This window comes from Kwoniella europaea, chromosome 1 (assembly GCF_036810445.1).
Source record: "Kwoniella europaea PYCC6329 chromosome 1, complete sequence".
NCBI classification, from domain to species: Eukaryota; Fungi; Basidiomycota; class Tremellomycetes; order Tremellales; family Cryptococcaceae; genus Kwoniella; species Kwoniella europaea.
Window position 1 is genome coordinate 3,104,553 of NC_089487.1, and position 22,327 is coordinate 3,126,879.

The 22,327-nt window shown below is 46.9% G+C and overlaps 13 protein-coding genes across 13 annotated transcripts; 6 read left to right on the top strand and 7 right to left on the bottom strand.

The window, feature by feature from the left end:
• Positions 1-142: 142 nt before the first annotated feature.
• V865_001170 (uncharacterized protein) lies at positions 143-1,110 on the top strand (the record flags this gene model as incomplete). The annotated part of the gene is made up of 3 exons (XM_066224993.1): positions 143-410; positions 475-723; positions 782-1,110. 3 exons carry the CDS (start codon positions 143-145, stop codon positions 1,108-1,110), a joined length of 846 nt encoding a protein of 281 aa, XP_066081090.1.
• A 192-nt stretch (positions 1,111-1,302) lies between these two features.
• Positions 1,303-2,295, bottom strand: V865_001171 (succinate dehydrogenase, cytochrome b556 subunit; the record flags this gene model as incomplete). Its single annotated transcript, XM_066224994.1, has 5 exons — positions 1,303-1,391; positions 1,517-1,760; positions 1,829-1,934; positions 2,125-2,173; positions 2,247-2,295. 5 exons carry the CDS (start codon positions 2,293-2,295, stop codon positions 1,303-1,305), a joined length of 537 nt encoding a protein of 178 aa, XP_066081091.1.
• Positions 2,296-2,573: 278 nt separating this feature from the next.
• On the bottom strand, positions 2,574-4,683 carry V865_001172 (uncharacterized protein; the record flags this gene model as incomplete). The annotated part of the gene is made up of 8 exons (XM_066224995.1): positions 2,574-2,715; positions 2,777-2,890; positions 2,950-3,064; positions 3,141-3,383; positions 3,446-3,548; positions 3,612-3,696; positions 3,752-4,269; positions 4,345-4,683. 8 exons carry the CDS (start codon positions 4,681-4,683, stop codon positions 2,574-2,576), a joined length of 1,659 nt encoding a protein of 552 aa, XP_066081092.1.
• Positions 4,684-4,914: 231 nt separating this feature from the next.
• V865_001173 (uncharacterized protein) lies at positions 4,915-6,623 on the top strand (the record flags this gene model as incomplete). Its single annotated transcript, XM_066224996.1, has 8 exons — positions 4,915-5,077; positions 5,129-5,193; positions 5,255-5,424; positions 5,475-5,575; positions 5,633-5,861; positions 5,917-6,016; positions 6,066-6,234; positions 6,292-6,623. 8 exons carry the CDS (start codon positions 4,915-4,917, stop codon positions 6,621-6,623), a joined length of 1,329 nt encoding a protein of 442 aa, XP_066081093.1.
• An 85-nt stretch (positions 6,624-6,708) lies between these two features.
• V865_001174 (secondary thiamine-phosphate synthase enzyme) lies at positions 6,709-7,011 on the bottom strand (the record flags this gene model as incomplete). The annotated part of the gene is made up of 2 exons (XM_066224997.1): positions 6,709-6,886; positions 6,944-7,011. 2 exons carry the CDS (start codon positions 7,009-7,011, stop codon positions 6,709-6,711), a joined length of 246 nt encoding a protein of 81 aa, XP_066081094.1.
• A 724-nt stretch (positions 7,012-7,735) lies between these two features.
• V865_001175 (uncharacterized protein) lies at positions 7,736-9,550 on the bottom strand (the record flags this gene model as incomplete). The annotated part of the gene is made up of 11 exons (XM_066224998.1): positions 7,736-7,850; positions 7,906-8,011; positions 8,060-8,077; positions 8,138-8,477; positions 8,528-8,834; positions 8,887-8,961; positions 9,009-9,024; positions 9,080-9,106; positions 9,156-9,276; positions 9,332-9,446; positions 9,495-9,550. 11 exons carry the CDS (start codon positions 9,548-9,550, stop codon positions 7,736-7,738), a joined length of 1,296 nt encoding a protein of 431 aa, XP_066081095.1.
• Positions 9,551-9,784: 234 nt separating this feature from the next.
• V865_001176 (uncharacterized protein) lies at positions 9,785-12,330 on the bottom strand (the record flags this gene model as incomplete). Its single annotated transcript, XM_066224999.1, has 12 exons — positions 9,785-9,868; positions 9,919-10,242; positions 10,420-10,536; positions 10,585-10,686; positions 10,742-10,789; positions 10,888-11,218; positions 11,261-11,345; positions 11,419-11,465; positions 11,574-11,646; positions 11,702-11,774; positions 11,819-12,235; positions 12,295-12,330. 12 exons carry the CDS (start codon positions 12,328-12,330, stop codon positions 9,785-9,787), a joined length of 1,737 nt encoding a protein of 578 aa, XP_066081096.1.
• A 304-nt stretch (positions 12,331-12,634) lies between these two features.
• V865_001177 (uncharacterized protein) lies at positions 12,635-13,562 on the top strand (the record flags this gene model as incomplete). The annotated part of the gene is made up of 7 exons (XM_066225000.1): positions 12,635-12,694; positions 12,749-12,845; positions 12,898-12,943; positions 13,001-13,030; positions 13,098-13,120; positions 13,185-13,277; positions 13,324-13,562. 7 exons carry the CDS (start codon positions 12,635-12,637, stop codon positions 13,560-13,562), a joined length of 588 nt encoding a protein of 195 aa, XP_066081097.1.
• A 62-nt stretch (positions 13,563-13,624) lies between these two features.
• On the bottom strand, positions 13,625-14,302 carry V865_001178 (uncharacterized protein; the record flags this gene model as incomplete). The annotated part of the gene is made up of 5 exons (XM_066225001.1): positions 13,625-13,714; positions 13,758-13,817; positions 13,869-13,941; positions 13,993-14,080; positions 14,146-14,302. The coding sequence occupies 5 exons, from the start codon at positions 14,300-14,302 to the stop codon at positions 13,625-13,627; spliced, it is 468 nt and encodes a 155-aa protein (XP_066081098.1).
• A 406-nt stretch (positions 14,303-14,708) lies between these two features.
• V865_001179 (uncharacterized protein) lies at positions 14,709-16,970 on the top strand (the record flags this gene model as incomplete). The annotated part of the gene is made up of 8 exons (XM_066225002.1): positions 14,709-14,777; positions 14,836-15,075; positions 15,131-15,349; positions 15,413-15,616; positions 15,686-15,783; positions 15,834-15,901; positions 15,950-16,819; positions 16,894-16,970. 8 exons carry the CDS (start codon positions 14,709-14,711, stop codon positions 16,968-16,970), a joined length of 1,845 nt encoding a protein of 614 aa, XP_066081099.1.
• Positions 16,971-17,323: 353 nt separating this feature from the next.
• V865_001180 (chaperone DnaK) lies at positions 17,324-19,704 on the top strand (the record flags this gene model as incomplete). The annotated part of the gene is made up of 7 exons (XM_066225003.1): positions 17,324-17,386; positions 17,464-17,531; positions 17,585-17,617; positions 17,673-17,755; positions 17,814-17,892; positions 17,945-19,541; positions 19,600-19,704. The coding sequence occupies 7 exons, from the start codon at positions 17,324-17,326 to the stop codon at positions 19,702-19,704; spliced, it is 2,028 nt and encodes a 675-aa protein (XP_066081100.1).
• Positions 19,705-20,106: 402 nt separating this feature from the next.
• Positions 20,107-21,514, top strand: V865_001181 (pyridoxal kinase; the record flags this gene model as incomplete). The annotated part of the gene is made up of 5 exons (XM_066225004.1): positions 20,107-20,170; positions 20,224-20,307; positions 20,357-20,554; positions 20,608-20,719; positions 20,791-21,514. The coding sequence occupies 5 exons, from the start codon at positions 20,107-20,109 to the stop codon at positions 21,512-21,514; spliced, it is 1,182 nt and encodes a 393-aa protein (XP_066081101.1).
• A 145-nt stretch (positions 21,515-21,659) lies between these two features.
• On the bottom strand, positions 21,660-22,326 carry V865_001182 (uncharacterized protein; the record flags this gene model as incomplete). The annotated part of the gene is made up of 6 exons (XM_066225005.1): positions 21,660-21,791; positions 21,833-21,888; positions 21,956-22,048; positions 22,102-22,189; positions 22,242-22,260; positions 22,310-22,326. 6 exons carry the CDS (start codon positions 22,324-22,326, stop codon positions 21,660-21,662), a joined length of 405 nt encoding a protein of 134 aa, XP_066081102.1.
• Position 22,327: the final 1 nt, after the last annotated feature.

Below are 22,327 nucleotides of genomic sequence, written 5' to 3' on the forward strand. Positions count from 1 at the left end.
TGGATATGAGATCACTCATATGTTGATCGTCTGAATTGTTGTAAACAAAAAAAAAAATTGATCGACCTCCACTCCACATCATCTTCGATTTCTTGATCATTACCATCTCTGTCTTACTGCTTCACCTCTGATAGACCCGAGTATGGGCGGCTCATTGATCAAGACGGCAAGGTCGATCTCATCGATAACGCCAACTCAGCTGCATGATTACTTGCTGGGTCCCAAAGCGTTTCCTCTTCACCTTACAGGGTTGGTCTCCTCCTGGCCTGCGCTTACCCAATGGCGATTATCCGATCAATTGCGTGGTATGCGAGATGCAGTAGGAGAGGACAAGTCGGTAGAGATCGAGCTGGGTAAGAAGGGAAGAGGATATCTGCATCCTGATTGGCAGAGAGTCAACATGGGTTTCGGTACGCTGCTTCATGTTTTCAATCGAGGACGCCGAAACGTTATAGCTAATACTTGCAAGGGTAGGCATGTTCCTGGACGCATTCATCTTCGATCAGATACCTTCTGCTATACCCAAATCTCAGTTACCTTCAGCTTATCTAGCTCAATCTGATCTCTTGGATGGATCACCAAAACTGGCTGAGGCGGTACCATCTTTACCTCATTTCTATATAGGCAACGAGAAGAGTCTGTATCGAAGGACAGTATGGATTGGTCCCGAGAAGAGCTTCACGCCTTTCCATAAAGATCCCTACGTGGGGATTTACTCTCAGAGTAGGTGTAGCAGTCATGTGCAAGCTAGTATGAGCGTCACTGATAGATCATATCCTAGTCGCGGGTATTAAGACGTTTCACGTGTTACCTCCAGAAGCTGCACAACATCTCTCGCCATCAAATCTTGCCAGACATACCAACACCTCACAGATACCTCTCCCCGTATCACGTATATTTTCAGCTACAAACGATATTAATGACCTCGCCGATCTACCTCGAGACATCCTGGAGACATGCCAGAATCAATTGAAACAAGCTTTCGCTTTGGATGGAGCATGTGCCGTCGAGCTGAAAGCAGGAGAATCTGTCCTGATACCTGAAGGATGGTGGCATGCGGCTGAAGGTGGTGATGGACCAGGAGTGGGTGTTGGAGCTTGGTTTAGATAATTCTTGTTGTATTTGTTGTACTTCTATGGTGCATTTTTATGCAACGACGTAAAAATCATACGAATACATCACTTGACGTGTAGTACGCTGTGCGCTAACAAATATATCGAAAGAACCAAAATGATCACTATCATCTTCACCTTTGAGTATGCCTCCTGATTCACCTATACACACTCCTTGACTAGCAACGACTTATACAAAGAAAGCGAGGTAGATACTTGAGATCGCAGTAGCAGCCATAACTGTGTAACCGGTAGCGTAAACGCCCTTGATAGTGAGACCTAAGACGATACAACGGTGTCAGCTACGTAACCTGTTGACGTACAATGACTCTACCCATTTCTGCTTCCTACGAAGCGGACCTTTTACGTTTCGCAAAATACCGAGACTAGGATGAGACACTCACCCTTTCCAATATCCCATGACAGGTGTCGAATACCATTGAAGGTGTGGAAAGTGAATGGCACGGCGAAGAGGAATTTAAGACCACCTTTGACCCATGTTGGGAGGTCGGCGACAATGGAGATAAGGTGAGCAGAGTCAATGACTGGGAAGACGGGGTGGAGGAGGTATGCAAGAGCTCCGGCGTAGAGAGCTCCTGAGAGGGCGACACCGGTAACTCGATTGGCAATTGAGAGGATCCATGTGATCTATAGCATGACAGGGATGATCAGTTTTCCATCTCGTGAGTCCAGAGATACGAAGCGACATAACATACTTGAGGTTGGTAGATTTGAGCGTGAGGGGAGTTTGGTCGATGTTGTCGCTGAGCGTTAAGATATGAGATACTTTCCGCTGGGGTCATGTTCTCAGTGGAGACGAATCTGCGAGGGTGACAGTATGCAAGTCAGCTCATTTTACACACTTACACGACTGCAAAGCCACAATCCTCTGTGATCTTCTTCTATCCGAAATCTATCGATCTGAGAGCCATATCCTCCGTACCCATCCTACTCCTCCACATCCTACGCATACCACTATCCTTCATTCCCATAAGAGTGACTTGCGACTGACCTTCGTTGAGCAAGCATCAAGCCAGGAGCGGAAGCTCGAAGCATCGAGGCTACATAGGTCGACTCAGATCAGCGATCTTCCAATCTTTGCAAACACGTCCCAAGTCTGACACCCAAACTCACGCTTGGCCACCGCTCGGAAGAGGCTTTGTCGTACTAACGAGGTGGACATGGCTACTGGCTGCTGAAGTGATCTGAGTAGTGAGTAGGGACGCCGACGATGATGAATGAGATGATGATGCTCAGATGAGATGGATTGAGAGTAGCTGTTAATTGTATTTGGTATTCTCAGACTGCTATTCGCTGAAGCCGAAAAGGTGGATGCCACGTGGCAAACTCAGCATTATTACCGGAGCAAATCGGAGTTAGTTGCTGTTATTCAGGTACGATCATCCCAACAAAATCTCAAGTGGCACCAAATCATGGTCGTGCATAATGGATGTCACAAATTCACTCCTGTTGCTGCTGCTGCTGCTGGTTGAGCGCAGATAGCTCCTCCTTCAGACGATCCCTCTCGGCACGCTTGGCTTCTCCTAAAGCTCGCTGCTGAGCTATCCATTCTTCTTTGTTTCTCTTGACTGGGTTGGCATTTCTGTTGCACCCATTCGATCAGTCGTGCTCCAAATTTACACAACCAACAAAACCAAACGTACCGTTTATGGAATCTTGATTTGACGTGAGCACCCCACTCTTTCAGACTCAATGAATACGGACGACCAGGTGAGGAGCAAGCTTCGCAATCTTTTCGGGCATTCAGATCTTGTCGCCTAAATCGTAAAATCAGTTAGATCATGAACCGATAAGAAGGATACGAGAAGGGACCTACTCAGCTGTATCAGGCACTTTGCTTTCGCTCAGATCGTCCAGAATTTCTAAAAGAGATGAGGTGTCTGGATGACCGACATCTTCGGCTTTGGGTAGCGCCTCTCCTGCCATGAAAGCTGAATCAAAGTCAGAATGGATTTCAGCTACAGATGACTTGGCTTGTTACTCGACATGTTATGTTCAAATACTCACCCTTCAAGACCTTCAGAGCTGGATCAACACCCTTTTCTCCACCATTGACAACATACACCTCTACTTCTCCACCTAACGATCTTGCTTCTTTTACAGCGGGTAGCAGTTGCTTCTTTATCCACTTTAGCTGAGATTTGGCATACTGATGCGTCGACAACTTTGTCCGTTCCAGAGCGGGGGCGTATGCTGGATCTGTTGTTGGGTTCGACTGAGGTAAAGACAGTGATGCAAATTCCTTATATCCTGTTGAGGTTCCGGTCAATTGTGGCATCTCCACTTTCGCATATGGGGAAATATGAACTTACCAATCGATTGGAATATCCCTTCGGTATGATCGGTAGCTTCTGTTGTCCCATACATCCGTTTTGCAATGTCCCTCAGTTCCACTATCTCTCTCAGCAGTCCGTTCTATTGCATTCTAATCAGTCAGCACATAATAACGATACTGAGTAGTATATTTCGTTCACTGACCTCGACCATTTTGTCTACCCGTTTATCCAGACGAGGTCGCAGGTACTCAAGCGGCTCGTAAACCCAGAAGATCAATGTACGGAATCTGGGGTATGAATCAGCCGCCTGTGCGACACACCAGATAGAGGTCATGAACTCACCTTGCCTTCCTCCCTTGAGGACTCACTCCTTCCTTCAGCTTCTCATTCAAGGGTTCAGGGGCCTCTATTGGACCTCCGCGTTCCCACCATCTTTCAAGACCGCGTCTGACCTTCCTGCCATCACGCCAATGCCATCTTCCTCCCTCCTTCGGGTCCAACGCACACAGTAGCTGATGCAGTGCCAGTAGCTGGGCATCTTCAGTCACAGTCGGTCTGCTGGATCGGGAGCAAGAGGGCTCAGATGAAGTCTCGATGCCGTCAGGAAGGACGCTTGAAGGCCATTTTGGCGTAGGTGTCCAGAATGAATCCAATAACTGGATCTGTTCTGTGTCGAGGTTCTCTGGTGTCGATGGACGAGGCCCAGGTGGTGTCCACCGAAGGTCGTTCATCGGTGACTTGCCTTTTGAGGATGGAGGTCTATCGAAAGATAATTCGGGGGGAGGGAAGAGAAAATGTTGAATGAAATAATGTGTTCCACCGCATATGATAGGTAACGTATCTCCAGGTAGAGTAGCTATCTACTACCAGTAGTATTAATAAGCTTCCATACTCTCATTCGTTCAAGCATGGCGAAGGTTAGAGTGTCTGCTCACTTTATTATCCGCTTCGTTGCACCATTTGCCCACCTCCCAACTACCTCCTTCACCAGGGGATACCATATCCAAACCCCAATGTTCCACTCCACCCATCTCCTCTTTGGTCACTTTGTTCGTTATCACATCAAGACCCTTGTACAATTGCATAGAATCGGCTGAAAGAACGACAGCTGGGTATCTTAGACTCGACGTCGATGAAGTAGTATTGCCTGTTGACGGAGTATTGGGTGGTTGCAAGGATTGAGCTAAAGCGACGGCCAAGTTGGATTTACCAACTCCGGTCGTGCCTATGACAGCGACGACAGGTCTTTGCTTGGCGGCAGGAGAGGTCGACATGATGGATCGCCGGAGGATGCTGAGCATGAGCTATATCATTCTAATTGTGCTGTTCGATGGCAGGGAAAAAAGATTGACAACGTTGATTTCGAAATTTAGATTAGATTATTTCGGGTAAAGCGATGGCTTCAGTTGTTGTCGCGTCATATGTTTGTTTCTTTGAGCATATAGTAGTTTCACTTTGTTATTTCCTAATGTCATCATAGACCCCAGCTCCGATTCGACGACGATATGATAGACAGGAATGGGATATGGACCAAACTTCAGTCCTACCGTACTGTCATCCTCTTCGGGTTCGCCCTGCGTGTAGCTCTCTTTCTTGGAGCTTCATCGCTTTGTCATACGTTGGAACGAAGGCCCGAGTTGTCCACCCCATTGACATCGATACGAAGCCGTGCGTGAGCAAACACACAAAGCAGACTGTGTGCTGACCGGATTATCATAGTGAAAGAGGGAGTGTATATATACGAACGAGGGACTAATCCATATGACGGAGGGGTATTTTACCACGTAAGTTGACTTTTCGACATATTTATGGCCATTCACACCCAATCTCACAGCCCTGTAACAGTCCCCTATCTACCTCGCTTTCTTCACCTACATCGTACCCGCCTCGTCCTACTTTCTCACTACGATACTATGGTCTCTGGCAGATCTGGCGAGCAGTATAGCTTTGATTGGTATATGGCGAGCTAGACGTGGACTGTCAGATGGAACAAGAGAATGTCTGATATCTGCATTGTGAGCGCTATCTCTTTATACTACAAACAACTGGCTAACCTGGGATATAGGTTCTTGTTCAATCCTTATACTCTGCTCTCATGCTTGGCAAGATCCACGACGTCGCTGGATAATGCTGTACTTCTCGGTTCTCTGCATTTCGCTACTGATGGTGGGTCGGAGGACAATGCTCAAACGATCTGGTCTGACAAACATTACTATCTCTCAGGCCAAGCCTTACCTGCGACTCTCCTGTTAGCTCTTGCAACACATACATCGTTATATCCATTACTTCTGCTTCCTCCTCTCCTTATGATCTTAAAGCAGAACACAAAATATCAGCAAGGGTCATCGACTCTAACCAATGTCATCACATATATATCAAGCTTCGCTGCTCTTGTCGGAGTCAACTTTTTCATGGCTGATTCTAGTTGGATAAGACAGACTTGGGGGGTCATGTAAGTGTATAAATACTGCCCATGGGATACCTCAGCTCACGTATGTCATTCATAGTATCAACGTCACAGATCTGACACCCAACGTCGGAATGTGGTGGTACTTTTTCACCGAGATGTTTGATCATTTCAGGACTTTCTTCCTTGGCGTATTTCAGGTGAGTAGAGCGGTTGATATATCTACAAATGCTGAGCTCGATCGAACAGCTTCACCATCTCATTTACGTTGCTCCCATATGTCTGCGACTGTCGGACGACCCTCTATTCGCTACCTTGGTCTTAGTTGGTATTATAGGAACTTGGAAGAGTTATCCGACGTTGGGGGATATGGCATTGTGGGCTGGATTTTTAGGTTGTTTCCCCGAAGTGGTTGCTAGTGAGTAACTCGCTCCTCTCGCGATGCTAGCTACCATTTCTAACAAAAAGTTGGCAGATCTTCGACACCCCTTGTTCACTCTCACTGTCCACTTATACACATCTATCCTTCTGCCTCTCCTGCACTCCCTATGGCTTCTCACCGGTACCGGTAACGCCAACTTCTTCTACGCTGCTACCATGGTGTATGGCCTCAACGCAAGCCTGGCTGTAGTAGATGTTCTAGCAGCAGGAATGAGGGTGCAGGTTAAGAAAAAGGCTACGGCGATGTTGCTGCAAGAAGAGATGAAAGATCATGACGTGGATGAGAGAGCCGATATCAAAGTGATTGATAAGTTTTGGGATGGTAAAGGTTGGTCCGTAGTGCAGTTTACCGGTTCACTATCATAATGCATATGTCTATATTCATGATCCTACTCAAGGTCTGAGAATCAATCGATCAGCCCTGATCATTATGGACATGTAAATACCATACTCACAAGATAGTCGCAATGACCTTTCTTCCCTGTCCTCTTCCACCCCATCCTGCTCCGCTATGCCTGAACTCTGCGAGATAGATTCCTTGCCATGTACCAAAGACGAGTTTACCTTTGGAGATAGGGAGAGTGATCGAGTTGCCGATCAAAGACGTTTTCAAATGAGATACCGAGTCGCTGTTTACGATATTCAGTTGACACTTTCTACTCCATGTATGATACACATCGACTCACTCGGGTCCTTCATCCGTATGTTCCCAAGGTAATGACTCGGGAACGATAGTGTCCATCGCCATATCCATATCTAACGAATGAATCAGCTATTTCATTCAAGACCCAGAGTCTAGCTCACCTGTTCGTACAGTGCTATCAACCTTGGTGTGTAAGCTAAATCTCTCATTGTATATTAGACTAGAGCACTTACGGATCACAATTCTCGTTAATCTAAATTGACACCAAGATATAAGCTATTTGTCTATCTTCCTGCGCTCCAAAATCGTGTTTCCACTCACCGTCAATCCGGCAGAAGTGTGCAGACAGTGTAAGGTGAAGATACCGATATCGACACCCTTCAAGCCCTCTTCGCATTCCTTGACGACATGACTGGTCACCTATCACTGCATTAGCTTGGTATCCAGTACAGCGGAAGTCGGCTGTACAAACAAGGTGCATACCCTTGGTATGGGCAGGGAGGGTACTATAGAGCGAACATTAGCTCGTGTAGGAATACTGAGAGTTTCAGGTGGCTTTTCTTCTCACAAGGTCTTTTGCCAGGGCATGGTATTCTATGTTGAACTGCTGTGACTGATAGTAACAAGATGTGGTAGCTGTCTATAGGGGAATATGTATCATGTAGACATAGATAGATGCTTTGTTCAACTCTGCATGGATGGTGAAATGGTGATGATATTTATATGCATGACGTCAGGATATTTTGTATGATGTTTCGAGGGTAAATTACAATGGGAGACTCGTTATTTATTCGTTCCTCTGCTTTCTCTCTTTCTTATTTCGTAGACTGATCATCTACAGTTGATCCACATCCATGACATCAGCTGCCTTTTGGGTATTACCTTCGGCCAGCCAAGCATCGATCTTGGCTTTGAGTTCGGTATCAGGTATACAATCCTCGTATTTCAGACTGCAAGAAGATTTAGCTTCCTCCTTGGCGGTTGAGAGCATAAGGAGATGCTTACGGTACATTGTTGAAAGGGTCCACTTCCTTGGAAAGCAGGACAGTTCGGATCGTACCTCGGTCGATCACAACACGAGATACAGGCAAGATGACTGGGTCTTTCATCACTAAGGAAAAAATTAGCAGAGTCATATACATTATGACACCAAACTCACGTGTCGATAACAAGGGGTCTGACATACATTACAAGCATTAGCGTTTGTACACCAAGCCTATTCGTAAGATCAACTCACCAAGGAACTCATCTGGAACCTCTCTCTCATCCTCCATCTGGATAGTGGCTTTCATATCCTCTACCTTCTGCGTAAAGCTGACCACCTCTGCAACCTCAGCATCAGTCATGATAGCTCGGTGCTTCAACAATCGTGCGAACTTCTCGAACAACTCCTTGGAATAACTTCGACCATCGTTGGCTACCGCTCGTATGAACTCTGGTTCATTCCCTAAGTTGAGATAGATCTGAGCGATTGCAGCAAGCAAATCTTTCGGTTTGAATGAGTATTTCTCGGGATTTGTGACCTTCAATTCGGACATCTTCGGTCCAACGAGAACAGCAAGATTCTCGTCAAGAGACTAAACTATGTATCAGCATACGTACCAGCGGTCGCAACAAAATGACTCACAGCGGCCAGTCGATCAACAATCTCTGAGGTGACAAATGGCTCCTTGGTCGTCGCAGTGATATCCCTGATCAACTTGACATTCTCAAGACCCATTTGAGTATGGAACGGAGCAGAGCTCTCGGCCTGTCGAAGCTGACTCTCCTGATCTTCCCTTTCGTTCTGAGGGAGTGCTGCCCATGCTTCAGTGTTCGCCTGCTGGGTCTGGATAGACGCAATCTTGGCCATTCCGGTGAGAGATTCCTCGAGATGGAAGGTAGTATCACTCATAAGCATGTTAACGAATCGGATGAACTGGTCGAAGTCGTCACTGGAGCAGGTATCAGCTACAATCTTGCCAGTCATCACAGTCAATGACTTACTGCCTTGACTTGACAAAGGCCTCTCGATGAAGAGGATTCTCCCACATAGACTTGAAAATACGCTGAATATCCCGTCTGCACAAAGATTAGCCAAGGTCGTGTAATCAAGGGAGAAAGCATACCTAAAGTTGAATTTGTCTGAAGAATTCCTGTCAGCAGTGATACTCGAAAGAGAGTCAAGGAGACTGCTCACCCCAAAATTGAGTATGTCCACCCGTTGCTTCCACATCTGAATTCTGTCAGCCTTATTCCCCTGTCCCACTACTCACCTATGAAGAACCTGATCAATGTGGGCATCAGGTATTCGGTAGACAAGCTATGCACACTCAGTCGATCGAACAAAGCCCCTTTACGCCAGTAGCCCATGGGCCAAAGACCGTAAGATAGTATCTGTAGACACGATATGTGATCAACATTCCGTAAGATTTGGATAAGCCCTACTCACCGAAACAAGCTTGGCCTTTAAGAATGGGTTGTTGACGTAGTTGGGCGAGAGGAACGTGACCACGAAAGTGATCACGATGTCCTTATCAGCATCGTCCAAGGCATCGGGATTATATCTTTCGCAAAGTCAGCAAATACTAGGTTTTGTGCTATAAGAGACATACCTAGCAAGGAAATCGAAGTATTCGGTAATATTATCGAAGAGGTATTCCGGTAACATTCGGAATTCCAGAGGTGCCTCGGATGGAAGGGGAAGGCTTAAGATCAGTTCGAATCCTTTACTTGGTTAAACTTACGAGATACGAGAAGAGGGATGCTTGTGGGACGGATCGACCAAACGTATGAGCCATGTCATGAGGAATCCAAGGAAGGAAACGTTCAGACGAATCATTGCCGGATCCAAGAGTTGCGTATCGTAGGCATGAAGGGATGCATGGAGTGTAGCAAGATCGCCCTAACTGTCAGCTACGTCATTGACCCATGTACTCACCTTCAACTTCTTGATTGCGGCTTCCCCCTGTGTTTCCATTGCCGGATTCTGCGGACGGTCAGTTGATACCATCATGAAACTTGATTACAATCACTCACTCCAGCCCACGACGATCTTTGAGCTTCAGCCCGCTTCAACTCCTTCTCAATCTCTGACATGTTCTTCTCAGCCCTGCTTCGCGTGCCAATAGTCTTGACAACGCCCAAATGTATGAAAGCATTCGTGAGGAAGAATAAGTCGGAGATGAAGTTTGGTTTTGTATCGACTAACTGGTCAGCCTGAACTGTATGAGCGATCAACTCACCTTCCATTGAACCACCAAAATATTCATCTGCTTCCTCTTTAGTTCCTCTTATCTTGGTTTCCTCTGTTATATCTACCCTTTTCGACGTTTTGTAATAGGCAGGATCGACTTTATCGATCTACACTTAGGTTAGCTGTTGTGTTTGGGCAGATGACATACCTTTGAGAACTGAGCGTCCATGACTGGTTCGAAGAGCTTGAGGAGCACCATCGCCAGGTTGATCATATATCCATCGGAAGATACCGTTCGAGGATCAACCTAAATTATCAGCTGAGATCGTTCCATATGTACTCACCCTCATTCCTGCTCGCTTCTCGTTCAATTTGATAGTCAAAGCGAAGAAATCGAGTATACCCTCCCTTGACTCCGGGGAAGCGCGAACAATCGCATTGTATATGTTGAAAAGTGATCCCTGTCAAGAGTTAGCACTCCGCTTGACTTACCTTTCCGATTGACTCACATGCAGACCGCCTAGGGTATATCGTAGATTGCTCTTGTTGGCCTCTATGTCTTCCTTCTTTCGCTCGGTAGGATTCGAGAAGTAGGTCTTCCAGATCTCAGGCTGGTCAGTCGTGGTCAGTCCAGTATCCTTTCAACAGCCAAAGTCATCCGCTTACGAATTCTCGTGGGAAGACATTTAATCTGGTAAGTGGACCCAGAAGAGACTGCCATTCGAGTTTTGGCGCTGTGACTCCTGGTGCGACCCAGATCGGGAGTGTGGGAAGCTAATAATCAGCTTGGGTGTTCAGCCGAGGGAACTCACCAAAGCAGCAATGGATTTGACTTGGACCAGCAAAGCTACAGCGCCTAGGTATCTTCTCCAATCCGCACCCATGATATCCGGTGTCGGAGTGATCTTATACCATTCTTGAAAAAACAAACTTAGGGTAGGGGTGATCACATCGGCCATGGTATCGCTAGGGAAGCCAATGGCGAGATCATTGAGGAATGGGAGCAAGTCTGCACCGGATAGAGCTCCAGGCCTAGTTGGAGCAGACGACTGAGCCGATGATGTGTACTGATCGCCATTTGTACTCGATGGTACGTCGATGGCAAGAAGAAGCGGTAGGAATTCGGCAGGTCCGACAGGTTTGCTATGTATGGTAAGCAATAGTACACGAGTACAAATGACTCACTCTTTCGGCTGAGGGAACATAGTTGGATCCTCCAATGTCATACCACAATACGATATTACCAAAGCCTTCAGCTTCTCAAAAGCCGCTGTCCAGGTTGTCTTCTCATCGTTGGTGAATGACTAGGTCTTGTCAGCGATACTTTGGCATGCAGGACTCACATATTTGTTGGACTCCCGATTTGCTCCGTACAGTCGTTTCCAGCATCCTGTCAAATACTCAAAAATAGTTTCTCCTGGTGGTAATCCAGCAATTATAGACAAGGCATCGGGATCATTCCTAATCGTCAGTCAGGTTCGCTTCAGGTGACACTCACGAGCTTGTCATCGATTCAGTGTCGAGTGAAAGCCGAGCGATAAGGAGTCGATCAGATAGGTCTATGGTGGTCTCTAGAGGTTGAGAGGGGTCTAGCACGTCAGCTTGTTCACATTTGAGGGCACTCACTTTCTTCGATCAACTCCTCTTCCAACCCTTTCAGCCAGCATAATCTCCAGTCACTCTCAATAGCTTTTTGTTTCTATCGGCAGAATGTCAGCAAATTCGGGATAGAGGTCAACTCACGCTCAATGTGACCGAAAACACCTCTCCAACTTTCTTGGTTTCCCATTGTTTGTAATCTACCCTGGCAAGGTGACTCGATGCTTTTGAAGGTACCACTCTGGGCCCTACAGACTCGCTGGTGGGTGTTGATGAAGTGGGGCGCTTACCAAGAGCGAGAGTCGGTGTTTTGGTGCTGTTTCGTTCTGCTGCAGGCTTGGAAGAGGACGCGATCTGTATTGGCTTGCTCGAAGAAGCCGCAGGAGAAGAAGAGGTTGAGGTAGTTGGTTGAGGTGTGGACAGTAGTCGAGATCCAGCAGACGCGGGCGTATGCGTGGTAGTTGGGGTAGCAGCAGGTGAAGGGGATGCTTGACCACTCGTTTGCCCATCTTGCTGAGTTGGTGTTGACGTTCCAAGCCTTGCCAGTCGCTTCAAACGGATCTGTCGTCATATATCAGTGGTTGACTCTCAAGATAGATCGAATACACCACTGAGCTTACCTTATCCGCATCGCTCAGCTCATTGTTGTCGGACATGACGGAGAGATCAATCTATGCTTGTCGCTATGAATAAGAAAGCCTTGGTCTACTGCTGACGATAGTGAATACTGTTGTTAGAAGGGTCAGAATGGCAACGACGATGATGGTGGTGGTGGTGGATGATGATGCGTATTAGGTTGTGTTACGGGTGTTACTTTCCCACGGTGGATTTACCAGATATCTCACCGTAGAATATCTGAGCATACACAAAAATCATTCAACCTCTTGCATCAACATACCACATTGCGTTCAACATCCTCTGTCTAGTGCAACCGGCACCCTCAACCAGATCAGATCGACAATGGCTCAAGTGGTGACCTGCTTAGATCAACCGTCCTCCTACAGGGATAACAGGTCGGAGGTGAGCAGACTCTTAATCTTATCAGAAGTCCTAGTAATGACCCTTTCGCTTCAGATTGACCGAGAGACGGAACGTCGGCTGCTAGCTCAATCCAGTACACTTTATGTAGGAAATCTAAGTTTCTACACCACAGAAGCACAGATGTATGAATGTGAGTCGCCTCACTCTAGATGTTTGTGTCATCAAGCTAATATGATCATCAGTATTCTCGACATGCGCACGACCAGACGAAGGAGGAGGAATTAAGAGGTGAGCTCAGATCATCCACCCACAGCGGGTCAGCTGATAATTGCTCCTCCATCGTAGAATCATCATGGGACTTGACAGGCATCAGAAGTGAGTGTTAAACACCTTGAGAACAAAGCTGATATAGGTAGGACACCTTGTGGTTTCGCATTCGTAGAATACTTCCTACATTCCGAAGCAGTGGACTGTTTGAGGTATATCTCAGGTACAAAATTAGATGAACGAGTCATTCGATGCGATATAGATCCAGGTTACAAGGAGGGAAGACAGTTTGGAAGAGGGAAAAGTGGTGGTCAGGTGCGGGACGAGTTCAGACAGGAGTATGATAGTGGACGAGGTGAGTTTTCAGGAAAATGGCTCAACATTGCTAACGTTTCATTCAGGTGGATGGGGTCATCAACGTCTCGAGGAAGAAAAGAGAAGACAGGAACAAGAGAGATTACGTTCTCAGATACAGTTCGACACATATGCTGCTGTCGGTGGACTTGGTATGGCTGGAGCGGATGTGCCCCGAGGTGAAGGTGCGGGAGCAGATCGTCAGAAAAGAGGACGAAGTGAGGATGAAGATATTGAGAGGAGAGAAGACGAGAAGCGATTAAGAGGAGAACGTGATGATGAATAAAACTTTCTTGTCTTGTAGATATCCATAATCCAATGTATAATATGCTGCATGTCATGATGCCTCTATTTTTGCACTCGAGTGAAGATGGGTGATGATTTCTCGTGAATCTGTGGTTGACCTTCTGGTGATCCGGGGATTTTTTTGGTAAGGTTCTGAAGCAAGAGTCAGCTAGGCTATGCAAGTGGTTTGACTCACTAATTTCGTGAATACACATTGGTTGAGCGCTTTCTCAGGCTTTCGGCATGCTTGGAAGTACTATAGAAACAAGTGAGTATATGGGTGACTCTCTCAGTTGAGATCACTGACCTGATTGTTCTTCTCCAAACATTGCCAATGAGCATCAAACTCGGCAAGACACGATTCTTTTATTTTGCCAATACTATTAGATGGTCAGTTGCCTTCCTGTCAACAAAGACGTCAAGTCACTCACACATCAGCCGCACACCTCGTCACTTTTCTTCCCTCCGATAAACAATGAGCCGGATCTCGGTTTTCTTGCTTGCAAAGCATGAAGTCCTCTGTGACAGACAGATCGTCAGTACCTAGCCTATGTTTAGTACAGAGAGGTACCATCTGCACCCACCGTTGACTTCCTTGCAGTGCTGACCTATAAAGAACGAAGCACTTTTCAATGGGGCAGACGTCACACCTAATTCGTCAACATGAGGCACGGAAGATGGCAGAGGGTTGGGGTCTGTGTAAGGTTGATCGGTGAGAACAGCTGGACGATGACTGGCCATGTTGGAGGAGGATAGCGATGATACAGATGAGTGGAAGACGAGGTTTCAGGTAATATGAGCTTTGACGATACTGCCGAGTGGATGATTTAAGTGGATAAGGATTGGTTCATCTCGTCTCTACCGTCCGTCAAGCAAAGATGAGAGGGAATTGGATACATGTGCCTAACCAATGAAGAATACGATTGCATTCCATGCATGCCTGTTCATTTCTCCTACCCGGGACGTGTGCCTAATTCACCTCGCCTGTGGCAGTCGCGTCAAGTTGACTCACCTGTTCAAAGATTAGTACTCCACCTCCACTTGATCAGGTCCACTTTGTTCACTCCCATCCATCGGATTTTTTCACCCTCTTGCCACCACACATACCATTGTTCATATACTCAGCCGACAAAGCCTGTCAAGCACAATGTCAAGAAATCGTAGAGCAGCAGGAGCAGTACGAGGCCCCTCCTCAGCGCTCACTTCGTTCTTGGCTGTAAGTAGTGTCTGCTTGTCAGAGCTTATGAATTCTCTTGCTGATTTAGCTTCTTCAGAATCTCGGTGTCGAGCCATCTCACCGTATCACCACTTGGGGAGACACCTCCGGTCTCAACGCCAACCCTACCGATGATCAACCCACACTTGCTCATGATGAACCCGTGATCAGCCCTCAAGACCAGCTGGATCCTGCTGGAGCAGTGACTGCTCGTAATGTAGTCGCTGGTCCTAGCCAAGCAGGTGACGGAACCACTGAATTGCAGAACGAGAATAAGAAAAGGAAACGAGGTGGTGGTGTGAGTCGTTCTGACCGGATCCATTGTACTCTAGCTGATCCTGGGTTATCGTCAGTCTGACGACGATTCCGAGTACAACGAGCCGGATGCAAAGAAGACTCGTGCAGCCTCTGTTGATTCAGATGACCTGGACGCGGAAGATCCATCTCCTAATCGACCGCGTAAATCACAACCTCCAATAGCAACTGCCGATACTGCCAAGGTTACACCGGGTCCCCTCAAGCCTGTCGGCTCGTTCATGGACTGTGGTGAATGTACCAAAAGGTTCACGGTGGTATGTCGCTTTCGAACGATAAACCACTTCAGCTGATATCTCTCTTATTCATCTTCTTTCAAGACCGTTTACACCAAAGAACATCCATTTATCCCATCAACCTATCTATGTGTGAACTGCTGCTATGCTCTCGGTATCGATCCCTTCGCGAAGGTGAAGAAAGCTCCGCAGAAAAAGAAATTGCCAGGTAAAAAGGAAGATAGAGCGAAGGTCGTGCATTATGAGCAAAAGAAGGGAGTGTCAGCTCTGGGTGATCTATGCATACAAGTGAGCCCATCTGATCCTTAGTTTCTTCAATAACCTGATTTTACGCTTCACGAGGCTAAATTAACCCAGATCATCGGCAAATACATTGAAGACGTAGAACAGTTGGGTGACATTGGTGGGATCAATATGGACAAAGTCTGCAAGATCATCTCAAAAAGTCGTCGATTGTGAGCGCTCTCCAAATCAATCATCTGATGATGTGCTGACCATTTGCTAGAACTGCCGAAACAGCTCAGCTGTTCTACTCTGCTGATCGAGAGGACCTAAGCATGTATGACTGTACTCGTGAGTTGACCTACACGTAGTTCAGAGCTGAAGCTGACAAACAACCAGGACTTACACCGGAGGCGTTCATCACAATATCGAAACTTTGCCCGAAGCTCCAATCGTTGAACCTCCAATTATGTGGCCAACTTTCGACAGACGCTGTCACAGCCTGGGGCAAATCCCTCAAACAGCTCAAGAGAGTAGAGCTTTTCGGACCATTCTTGGTTCGAAAAGCAGGATGGTTGAATTTGTTCAAATCGGTTGGGAAGCGTCTCGAAGGATTACTCGTCACTCAATCGCCCAGAATCGACCTTGAAACGATAGAAGTTCTGGTCAAATCTTGTCCAAACCTGATTGAACTCCGACTGGCTGAGATTGGGCAGCTGAACGACGACTGTCTCGCTCCTCTACAGTCACTTAAAAAGCTCAAAACCCTTGATCTATCGGCTCCTGGTTCCCCATTGACCGACGAAGCTGTCATCGCTCTTCTATCGAAGATCGGTGGTAATCTGGAAACGCTCGATCTTACAGACAACCCCGATCTCACTGACGAGATTCTACCTGCCATTATTGCTCACTGCCCTCGCCTTCGTCGTCTTTACCTTCGAAATGTTGTCGAACTCACCGATGAAGGTGTCTCAGCTTTCTTTGCTTCGCTGAAGAAACAAAACCGACCAGGTTTAGAATGGATCGATTTGGAGAAAGGTCACGATCTAAAAGATAGCTCATTAGACGCGCTCCTCGCGCATTCTGGAACCACGGTCGAGAAGCTCAACCTGCTCGGCTGGAGAGATGTATCAAACGATAGTCTGGGAGGATTAGCTCAGTGCAAACACCTGAAGGAGTTGGACTTGGGATGGTGTAGGCAAGTGACAGACTTCACCATAAAAGACATTTTGGATGGTTGTAATGAAATCGAATCAATACGAGTCTGGGGTGAGTCATGCTTAATATGCGAATAATTGCAATCGGTTCTTCAACTGATCTGTGACCGTTATCTCTCTGAACAGGATGTAATCAGCTCACAGACGCTATCCCCCGTAAGAAAGGGGTACGAGTGATTGGTGTTGAGAGCCATTCCATCTAAAGGGTAGACAGTCTGGTTGGGGTGGATTATTGTATATTGCATAGCCAGCATCTCATGTATGTGTGTAACTTATATATCTGTTGTGCGCCATGCCACTTTCGGCGATTATGCTATTCCTATTGCTATGTGGTGCACGTGGCATAATACCGAATGTGTCCGACGGGATCTAATCTTCTGATTTCATGATGCATATATGGGTTATATGGGTTTTTTTTCGTTTTTTGTGGAACTCGCTAGATCAATCAACCATCACATCCATATCCTCAACTTTTCATCTCTACAAAAACATCCATCTCAATCTCATCCTTCTCCTTCTCATACATCCTCCAAAAAAGCATCGCCAGACCATCAAGATGTACTCAATCGCTCGTTCACTCCGATCACCCTCGACCCTCTCTCCTCTGCGAAATGTCGCCGTAAGTGATCTTCACTCGCCTCCACCCCGTCCGATCTTGACTGACATCCGTCATCTTTGCCACCTAACTTTTTGTAGAGAACCACTTCTCCCCTTCTTACCTCGAAACGATTCAACAGTGGAAAGGTATCAGGACCAGTGATTGGGTGGGTTGTCGCACTTACATTCACAAGCAACCTGTACTGACGAACATCTGCAGTATCGATCTCGGTACCACCAACTCTTGTGTATCGTGAGTTTTGCTACCACTTACTCAAACTTGATCATATCGCTGACACACTGTGCAGCATCTTCGAAGGTGGTGCTCCCAAGGTATTAGAGAATGCTGAAGGTGCCCGAACGACACCATCCGTTGTTGCTTTCACCAAAGGTGAGTCGATTAGTATATCTGCGTCCATCTGGATCATCGCTTATGTTTCGACTATCAGATGGAGAACGATTAGTTGGTCAACCAGCTCGACGACAAGCTGTCGTTAACGGTGAAAACACCATCTTCGCATCTAAGCGGTAAGCAACTTGTTCCCTCTCCCCAGACAAGCATCGCTGACCTCTTCATCAGATTGATCGGCCGAAAGTTCAAGGATGCTGAAGTGCAGAAGGATATTGGCAACGTTCCCTTCAAAATCGTTGCTCACACCAACGGTGATGCTTGGGTTGAGGCTCGAGGCGAGAAATACTCCCCATCCCAGATCGGTGCTTTCGTCGTTGGTAAGATGAAGGATACCGCTGCCGCCTACCTCGGTAAACCCGTCAAGCACGCTGTTATCACTGTCCCTGCCTACTTCAACGATTCTCAACGACAAGCTACCAAAGATGCCGGTTCCATCGCTGGTCTTGAAGTTCTTCGAGTCATCAACGAACCCACTGCTGCTGCTCTTGCTTACGGTCTCGATAAATCCGATTCCGCCGTTATCGCCGTTTACGATTTAGGAGGTGGTACTTTCGATATTTCCATCCTTGAGATGCAAAAGGGAGTCTTCGAGGTCAAATCCACCAACGGTGACACCCATCTCGGTGGTGAAGATTTCGATATTGCCCTTGTCAACCACATCCTTGCTGAATTTAAGAAGGAAACCGGTATCGACGTTTCCAAGGACCGAATGGCCATTCAACGTATCCGAGAGGCCGCTGAGAAGGCCAAGGTTGAGTTGTCCAGTGCCGGTGCTACCGATGTTTCCCTTCCTTACATCACTGCCACCGCCGAAGGTCCTCAACACATCAACTTGAACTTGACCAGAGCTCGATTCGAATCTATCGTCAAGCCACTCGTGGACCGAACTATTGAACCATGTAAGAAAGCTTTGAGCGATGCTGGTGTCAAAGCTTCCGAGATCAACGAAGTCATCTTAGTTGGTGGTATGTCTCGAATGCCCAAGGTCGTCGAAACCGTCAAGTCTGTCTTCGGTCGAGAACCAAGCAAGGGTGTCAACCCCGATGAGGCCGTTGCTATCGGTGCCTCTATCCAAGCCGGTGTCCTTGCCGGTAACGTCACCGATATCCTCCTTCTTGATGTCACTCCTCTTTCCCTCGGTATCGAAACTCTCGGTGGTGTCTTCACTCGATTGATCAACCGAAACACCACTATCCCAACCAAGAAATCTCAAACCTTCTCTACCGCCGCTGATGGACAAACCGCCATCCAAGTCAAAGTATACCAAGGTGAACGAGAATTGGTCCGAGACAACAAACTACTCGGTGACTTCCAACTTACTGGTCTCCCTCCCGCCCCCAAAGGTGTCCCTCAAATCCAGATCTCCTTCGACATTGATGCGGATGGTATCGTCAACGTATCTGCCATTGACAAGGCCACCAACCGAGAGCAATCCATGACCATCGCCTCATCCTCTGGTCTTGCCGACTCTGAAATCGAACAAATGATTGCTGACTCCGAGAAATACGCCGAGGCCGATAAAACCCGAAGACAGATCATTGAAGAGGCCAACCGAGGTGAAAGCTTCGTCACTGATACCGAGAAATCCATGGCCGAATTCGAGTCTCAACTCGACAAAGAGGAACGAGAGAAGGTTAAGAAACTCCTTGGAGAGCTTAGAGAGATCTCTGCTAAGGGTGCTGCCGGTGATGCTACTGTTAAACCTGAAGACATCAAGGCTGCTTTAGACGCCGCTCAACAAGCTTCTCTTGGTTTGTTCCAAAAGGTGAGCCGCCTCGATATCTTTCAAAGTAGTGTCGTTGCTGACTGAGCATATTTTTTAGGTTTACGAAAAGCGAAACGCCGAATCTCGAGGTTCTGAAAGCTCATCTGACTCTGCCTCATCGGAATCGGAATCCTCATCTTCTGAAGGTGAAAAGAAGCAATAAGGAGGATGATAGTCGAAGACACGGGGAAGAGGAACGTAGTAGGGTGAAGAAGGAAAAAAAGGGAAAATATACCATCACACTCATGGGTAAACAGGCTGTCGGATATGTAGCCTCAACACGTAGCATCTTGATAGTTTCAGATTTCCCTCCCACTTAGCATATTATATAGTCTAGCATAGACATTTCCATATTATTTTGATTGTAGTACAATGACCCAAAATGCAAGGAAGAATGCACTTCTCACATCGTTAAATACCTCAATTTCCCCTTATTCGGTTATCACCGAGAAATGGAGTAGCATCATGAGTCAAACAGGTAATTTGTACTCTTATCGTACATATCTTCACTCGACTTATGACCCACCTACATCGTATTCATAGTTCTCCATAAGCTTCCCCTAGCATGTCTACTCTAGATCCTGGACGTGTGCTGTCAGTGCAGTCTCACGTCGTGTCGGGATACGTAGGTTCGTGACATCGTTTGCTCCGTTATCGTTTCATTGCTGACCTCGTCCTACAGGTAATAGAGCTGCTACCTTCCCTCTTCAGACGCTTGGCTATGATGTGGATGTAGTGAACACGGTGCAGTTCTCGAATCATACTGGTACGTCAGAGATATGCATCAACTCTTTACGAAGCTAACAAATCTTCAGGTTACGGTTATACCAATGGTCACAAAACGACGCCTGAACAACTGACCGCCATCTTTGAAGGTCTCGCTACGAATGGTCTAGTGTCGCATTACCGCGTACTGACAGGCTATGTGCCAGGTGCCGAAGCTCTTACAGTGGTTGCTGAGCAGATAAAGAAGATGAAGGAGGTCAACCCAGAAATCTTATATGTACTGGATCGTAAGTTTACACCCTATCGTCCTCTTACCATCATTGCTGATGCCTTATCGCAGCTGTCATGGGGGATATGGGTACTGGTCTTTACGTGTCGGAAGATGTAGTGCCGATATACAAGGATATGCTAAGGATAGCTAGTATAATAACGCCAAATCAGTTCGAGGTGGAGTGAGTGAAAGAATGCTTGACGTGTATATCGTCGTCACTGATCTCCCTCCTTCCCCTGTCTTCTCCTTCAGATTATTATCAGGAATTAGTATCGTTTCTATGGCCACCCTTCACACTGCTCTTCGTCAGCTTCACACCTCCCACTCCCTACCTCATATCGCTTTCTCATCCATACCGCTCCCAATCTCACTTGTCACCAAACTCGATCTACCCGCTCCACCGCCCTCCTACATGTGCCTGTTACCTGATCCTATACCACCATGGTACGATGCTGTAGGTGTAGGAGAGCCAGAAGACGAGGTACTCGTCTGCTTCGCTAGCACATGGGAGAACGAGGAGCTGGAAACATGGGCATTCGCTTTACCTACCATCCGAGGTTATTTCTCTGGAGTAGGTGATCTGTTCTCCGCCATGGTGTTGGCCCACTTCAATAATCCCGAATCTCAGTCGGATTTACCCCCTTTACCTCATGCTGTTTCTAAAGCCCTTCTAACCGTACAACAAATCCTGCTACGGACTCACCTCTACTCTTTGATACAGACTGGCACTTCTGGTACCGCAACTCCCCGACCACTTCATCACTCGTCTAGCGAACACCACGGTTCAGTCATACCTTCAGATGCTGAGCTCGATGCCATCGGTCCGGTGAACCCCAAAGATCCTAAACGGAAAGCCAAGCGAATGAGACTAAGGGAGTTGCGGGTAGTGCAGGAGAGGAAGTTGATCGTTGATGGTGGACAGGGCTGGCCTGGTAAAAGATTAGATTGGCAGAGAATTTTGGGACATGGTATGTAAAATGCATGAATAATGATTTATAAACAATAACTCTCGAATCTCATTGATCATCTCACCTGATACTACTTCCTTCACGTGATAACGATCACCTTACTATTCCTATACTGATCATACATAAAATAATTCGAAGAGGACGAGATTAGCTTCATTGGACAACCGCTTGGAAAGTCTTGGTGAACTCGTCGAGACTGTCTCGTTGCAGATCTCCCAAAGTCTGGGCGAGCGTTTCATTATCCGTTTCGCTGCGCTGAATAATTTGTTGAAGTTTGCATCTAAGCTGTGAAGAGTCAGTCATGGTAGCTAACATCATTTACGTACCTCGAGAAGGAGTTTTCGACGTTTTATCATTGCGTGAGAAGCGGTCGAGTCTCGTCCTGGTGGTGGTTGCCATCAAACATCTTTCAGCTGCCTGCATATCGTCCGAATCACTGATCTGCTCACCTTTAGCCTCAAGCTCACTCAAGCTCATAGCTACTTCCTTAGCACGATTGAGCACTTCCGCAGGTAACGAAGCGAGTCTTGCGAGTTTCAACCCTGTTCAAGATAGGTATCAGAATCGACTGATGTAGGTAGAGATGGATTCGCACCGTAATGTTCGATGACAGCTGGACCTTCCTCCACTTTGTACTGAAAAGTAGTCGAAAAGGCGTTATTGTCGTCTTCCACTCTGTTGTCCTGTGGGAAAATCAGCTGGTCTGCTAGCGCCACTGACAAGAAGAAGTCTCACTTGAACTCGAAGGTGCATGCTAAATGATACATTAGTCAGTCAAAGAAACTGTTCTCGAGTCCACCTACCGAACCACCCCTCGCATA